Source organism: Gekko japonicus, unplaced genomic scaffold (assembly GCF_001447785.1).
Source record: "Gekko japonicus isolate JY-2015 unplaced genomic scaffold, Gekko_japonicus_V1.1 scaffold8768, whole genome shotgun sequence".
NCBI classification, from domain to species: domain Eukaryota; kingdom Metazoa; phylum Chordata; class Lepidosauria; order Squamata; family Gekkonidae; genus Gekko; species Gekko japonicus.
The window spans coordinates 996-7,290 of NW_015212091.1; the positions used below are offsets into that span (position 1 = coordinate 996).

Genomic DNA, 6,295 nt, shown 5'->3' on the forward strand with positions numbered 1-6,295 from the left:
AACTATTAAATGGGAACATTCACGTGATGTTATGCTTATTCTGAGTGTAACTCGTGAGCTTTCCGGGGTTTCCCCCTTTAAAGTGAGTCAATAATAAACCTACTTTGAACAAGTTCAAAGGGGGGAAATGTGAGGCGGCTGCAAGTGGCCTGTTCATCTGGACCCTTTTTTCCTGTCACCTCCATGGGGCAATTCATGGCTTGGGTCTGCCTCCCCTTCAGCCCTTTAAAGGACTTTTCTCCACTTTCTCTGCTGAGTCATCCTGTAGCCATCTGGGGCCCAGAGCACCTTCGCATTTGCAGCTTTGCACAGGCGTGTGGCAGAGGAGCACCTACTTGCCCATCCCTACTTGGCTTTGAGCACACAAGCACGGAAAGCATACCAGCGCAAGACCCCTGCATAAGCCGCAGATCCCTCTCCACTAATATACAACCCCTGTGGTAATGATGCATCGACATGAGTGTGCAGGGTTATGTATCAATGCTATGCAAGGGAAAGCGACACCGAGAGCGCTGCAGCTTAAGAAGAAAGACGGGGAAAGAGATGCTTACCTCAACTGCAATGCTAGAGGAAGGCACCGGTGTGTACTGGGGGATGTAGGCTCCTTGCATAGCTGCTGCCGCTGGCATATACTAGAAGAACAGACAGAGAAAAGATGTCAGAAGGGTGGCAAGAAATATGGGGAGAAGCTCCCCAAAGAGGTGATTGGGGGGGGGGGGAGAGAGAAATAGGGTCCTTACTGTGCCAGCACTGCTGAGAGACAGATGGCCCAGCTGCTGGGTTAGGGGCCCCATCATGGAGGTGGGCTGGATGGAAATCGCATGGTCCATGGCTGGGGTCAGCACTGTCCCCTGCTTAGCAACAAAAATAGCAAGAGGGAGGGAGGGAGGGGGAGAGAGATGTTAGAAAGACAAGTAGGGCAACAAAGGGATGTGACTATCAAACGCATTAGGAACTACATCAGCCCTTCTCCGAAATGGCAGGCTGCTGCAGAGGAAGCGTTCAGAACAAGTCTGCGGAGTTCTCTGGCAGTGATGTGTCAGTAAGAAGTGCTAACAACTGCAGGCACCCTGTAAGACCCAAGTAATACGTTCCTCTCACCCCGCCCCTCAGTTTTTTCCGCCTCCTCATGCTTAGCCTGCAGTAGGGAAGAGCAAATGTAATATCTGGGATCAGGGTATCCAGCAAGAGTACCAGGAAAGTTTTCGTAAGTAATGCTCAACTCACTTCTCTGAGTTCATCACTAGCATAACCCCAAGCTATGAGCACATTTGATTTTTAAAAAACTGTTCTCTGTTGCTTTCTGTCCTGCGCTCATGCGCGAAACAGTCCAAACTGACAAGGCCTTTCTCCATGGGGTTTGAGAAAGTGCCCTTAAACAAGGTGCTCAGAATTTGGGGGGGGGGGGGAGCAGGTCTCACCGTGGGCTGCATGAGGTACGACTGATGGTGCATCCATGATGGGCTGTGAACCTAAAAGCAGTACAGTAATAATAATAGTTAGTGTTTAGATAATGCAGTCCACACATACTGATCCTTACAACAGCCCTGACACATACACTATGCTGTTATCCCCCCCCCATCACTGATGCAAGACGGGCTGCGGACAAAAGATGCCAGCTGGCCCATTGGTTTGTGGCAAAGGTGAGAATTTAACCAGGGACCTGCTGGCTTGCAGCTAACAATCGTTCTAAAGGCCAAACGAGATCAGCTTGTTTACGGACACTTACATGTAGAGGGGAGGGGAAGGTTTGTGTGTGTTTTAAGTGTTTGAGCAAACAGGTCATGTGAGTGAAAGGAACTGAACGCTCCCTGTTCCTGCCTCTCACCTCCCCATAGTCCCTTCTAGTGCTCCCTCTAAGCTGTGGAGTCTTGTGAGCAAAAATTCTACTTTGTGAGCTACTGACATGAAAGTTGTGAGCGAGCGATTCGGCTACTGCATAAATTAGTTTGCTCTAGAGCCACCCTTCCTGAGCTAAGACAAAAATGTGTGAGCCGGAGGCTAAAAAACTGTGAGCTAGCTCACACTAACTCAGCTTAGGGGGAACACTGATCCCCTTCCTTTGCAGAAGCTGGAGCTCAGCTGAGAAGAAAAGCAGACGAGGAGGCTGTGGAAAGGTTAAGCCACTGATGCATGCTCCTTTGACTCTAAAAACCAGACTCCCCAGCATCTGCTAGGCCATAGGAGGGTTTCATGAAATGGGTCTGCCACCATCATGTCTCAGATGGCCTTCACTCACTATACTACACCCTCTGTTCATACTCCTGACTCCATATCAGTTTCTGAAGCAAATGCAAGCAGTGAGTTTTATTATTTATTTATTTATTTTCAAACTGCCCTCCCCTGCTCAGGGCAGTGTACATCAATACAGAACATACATAGATTAGATTCACGATTAAAATTTAAAGCTATTAAATACAGTGTTTAACTGAATAAGGACGCTAAAACCACCAGAACATGCCCCCGTCTCGGGGAGGGGAGGGGAGGGGAAGGAGGCAGGAGTGCCAGGCAGATGGGAACTGCCGCTGTCCTCAATCAAACGCCTGGCGAAACATCTCCGCCCTGCAGAACTGCATTGAGTCCCACAGGGCACAGGCGTTCTTTGGCAGAGAGCTCCATGAAGTTGGGGCCAGGGTGGAAAACACCCTGGCCCTGGTCAAGGACAGCTGGATATCTCTCAGGGCAGGGACCACCAGTAAGTTTTTAAATGTCAGGTACAACGCTCTTTGGGGGGCATACCAGGAGAGGCAGTCCCGAAGATACGTGGCTCCCAGACTGTTAAAGGCCTTAAAGGCTAGCACCAAAACCTTCGAACCTGGATCCAGTACTCCACCTGAAGCCAGTGTAGCTCACGGAGCACAAGCTAAATATGTGCTATGTGCGGGGTCCCCGTAAAGTATTTTATTAGGGCATATGGTCCATACAAATAAGTGTATTGATTCTTACATACAAAAGGAGGAGGATACATCTTCAGTTTCTGTATTCATTCCCAGCAGAGTCATCCCCTTGATTTCCCCTCTCATGGCTACCTAAGGCTTAGCTTGTCTGTGTGCGCGCGCAACAGATACCTGGTAGGAGGAAATGGGTGATGGAAGGTATGGGGAGAGCGCAGTCTGGGCAATCATCCTGTTGGGAGCCAGGCTGTAGGGTGTCGTGTAGAACCTGCAATGGGGGAAGGTGGGGAGGAAGAGTTAAAAGCCCTTCGCAAAGGTTTGGATTTCCCATATGCTTGTGTGCAGAAGTGATTCTTCTGGGTCTCTTTGAAGATGAACAACAGGCTATCTACTAACATACTTTTGATTAGGAAATGAAGGCACAGTAAAACAGAGGACATACCCATTCTGTAGCGCTGTTGTGGGGTCATAGGTCAAGGTCATCCCACCCTGCATGGAAACATCAAATAGAATAAGGCCTAGTTCACATGGGGGGGACTTGTGCCTCCTCCCATTCTCCTGAAACACCAGGATCCCAACTCCGGCATTTCTGCCAGTCAGTGAATACCTTCCTATGGACAAGTTGCAACTCTCATGCTAGCTAATGGAGAGGCTGTACCCACAAGCAGCCTGGCAGGAGAACTAGTGCAGCCAACCAAAGAGAAACCCGCCTAACCTCTGGCTCAAGTGCCAAAGAAATCCCTCTGTCTACCTGTGAAGGTGTTGGTATGCTTGCAAGGCAAAGGAGGAAGGAGATGAGGTCTGTACACACACTGGGGGCAACCTGAGGCCCAGAGCCACTGCTAGCCCCTCCGGGTGGAGAACCAGATGAGCTCGCTGAGCAAAGAGGTCTGCTGGGCCACAACCTGTGACCCACCAAACTGAATGCAACCCACCAAGCACGTGTATAAGGGAGCCTGCCAGGCGTGTGTGTGACAACCATCCCATTCTGCAATCCCCAAAAAGCAGCAAAAAGTTCAAATGAGAGGCCCACCAATTGCTATACATGGATGATGAGCTTCTCCCAAATGCTGATGCCCTCCTGCTCCTTAATACCTGAAGGACCGCTGAAAAGTACTGGGTTCGATACATCAGGACTCGGACCACGACATAGGCGAAGACGGGTGGCCAACTTTATACAATTGGGGAGGGACGCCCCTAGGTTCTATTGGCGGGTTTGAACTCCCCGCCAAGGTCCCTATTGGCTCCTTACTGGAAGTTCAGGAGCCTAGTCCCTATTGTCTCCGGGACTGAAGCTCTAGCTGCCTCTGGCTGGCGCCTGGCAGTGGTCTGAGGACATAACAACCACCTTTCCCCACGCATCCCCCAGAGAGCACTGAGGTCAGGGTCACAAAATCGTTTGGCCCTCCCAGGATTCCCCTGCTGAATCCACCAACTATTAGTCCATCCGGCAAGTGACAGGCAGCGCCGTAGCCATCCCTGCACAGGGATTGTGGGGCTTGGCAAACCACCCCAGGATTTATTCAGCCTCCCTCTCGATATCCTACCGCTGTTGGCATCTCTTTCTGTAGGTGCCCTTTCATCTGCCAGCTCCATCTCTGTCACTTCCTGGAGCTCCACGCAGGGCAGTGATTTCCCCAGCTCCAGCTCTGCTTTCAGTCCTGGGCCCCCTAACTCTGATGTCGTGCTGGGCAGTAGTTTCCACAGACCTAGGGTGCTCGCCTCCCTGAGTTCCTCTCATACTATCCCTGCAACCGCACACAGGCTCCCTGACACTGCAGGCAAATCAACTGGCATCACTTTGTCGGTTGGCTCAGTTGTACATGCTGGTTCTGCCTCTTCACCCAGGGTTGCTCTTCCTGCATTCAGCTCCTCCCCCTTAGCATTCAGCATTCTTTCTGTTAATGTTCCTGGAAAGCAGGCCTGGTCCCAATATATATATATATATATATATATCTCCCTTCCCTTACCGTGTCACTTTCCCGTGGCCAAGCCCGTCCATTCTGCACATATTTGCCCTGATTCTGACGCTTCTTCTGGCCGCCATCAGCAAATTTGCAAAGCAGTGGATCTGGGGGTGCTGCAGAGAAGAAGAGATTGGATTTATACCCCGCCCTTCACTTGGAAGTCTCAGAGCGGCTTACAAACTCCTTTCCCTTCCCCTCCCCACAACAGACACCCTGTGAGGTGGGTGGGGCTGAGAGAGCTCTGACACAAACTGCTCTTTTTCAAGGACAGCTGTGCCAGAGCTTGTGACTGACCCAAGGTCATCCAGCAGCTGCAAGTGGAGGAGTGGGGAATCAAACCCGCTTCTCCCAGATTAGAGTCCGCGCACTTAACCACTACACCAGACTGGCTCCAGAGGGAGAGGGAGAGGAGGCAGGGTCAGCACTGAGACTTGCTGTCTCTCCAAAATCCCTCTGACACGATAACTCTCAGTCCCCGCCAAAAGGCCACTTCTTTCCAGTGGGCTTGACCCCCCCCCATCTCCACTTTGTGCTCTCCCCCCTTAAGAAACCTCAGTTCTTCTGATACTTTTCAGCCATGGGCTACACCAATTCTGCCAGCTTTAAATGTGTGAAGGCCCCCAGCTGGCGGCCACATTTGCGCCTCCCACTCCTCGTCACGTTTCCTGCTGTCATGGCTAATCGACCTATGTTCCTTCTCTGATTCCTGAGGGGAGTCCCGGCCCGCCACAAACTGCTCCCCTCTCACCCACTCACCAGATCTTGTACAGAGTTCAAGAAATAATGACCCTTCTGCAGTTGCTAAACAGCTCTGAGTCAGGCTATCAGCCCCTCTCAGGACAAGCTTTAAGGGGGTACAGTTCCAATACAGTACAGCCGCAGGACTAAATGGTGTTTCTGGTATTAAACTGAATTGCCTACTACTCCAGTAGCAGATGGTAGACCTCTAGAGCTTCACCAGAGATGCAAAGATAGAACATTTCTCTTATCTGTACCCATATGAGTAATATCTAATAGTGGTTTCCAATGTAGTACTGGGAGTTTTGGGCTTGTGTACCACTCTAGTCTCTCTGGTCCACTCCTGGAGGCCTGCCTTCCCTCACTGTAGACACTTTTCCCCCAGCCTGGCTCCCATACTGGACGTGAAGCTGGCTGTGCAGAAAAGCGCTTCAAGCGAAAGAGCACAGGGAGGTAAAGTGGGACTGGAAAAGAAAGGCACTCTCTCATTTTCGATGTGAATGAGGGAGGTGCGTGACTAAAGAAGAGGGTGCCCCCTTCCCAGTCCTGTCTAGTGAGGACCTGGGTTCGACCCTTCTCCTTCATCTGTGCTGTTTCTCCAGGTGGAGAGTCTTTTGCCAGGAGAATTCAGACATGCAACCTGCCACCTGTGCTCTAAAGGCCCGATTACATGATACACTGGCCCTTTACACACGC

General features: G+C 50.9%; 1 protein-coding gene across 1 annotated transcript; it reads right to left on the minus strand.

Moving 5' to 3' along the window:
* Window positions 1-551: 551 nt before the first annotated feature.
* On the minus strand, window positions 552-4,970 carry LOC107125116 (RNA-binding motif, single-stranded-interacting protein 2-like; the record flags this gene model as incomplete). Its single annotated transcript, XM_015428574.1, has 6 exons — window positions 4,865-4,970; window positions 3,337-3,383; window positions 3,069-3,162; window positions 1,422-1,472; window positions 741-851; window positions 552-632 (listed from the first exon to the last, which is right to left on the minus strand). Coding segments are annotated over exons 2-6 (378 nt in total), but the record flags the coding sequence as incomplete, so codon positions are not given.
* Window positions 4,971-6,295: the final 1,325 nt, after the last annotated feature.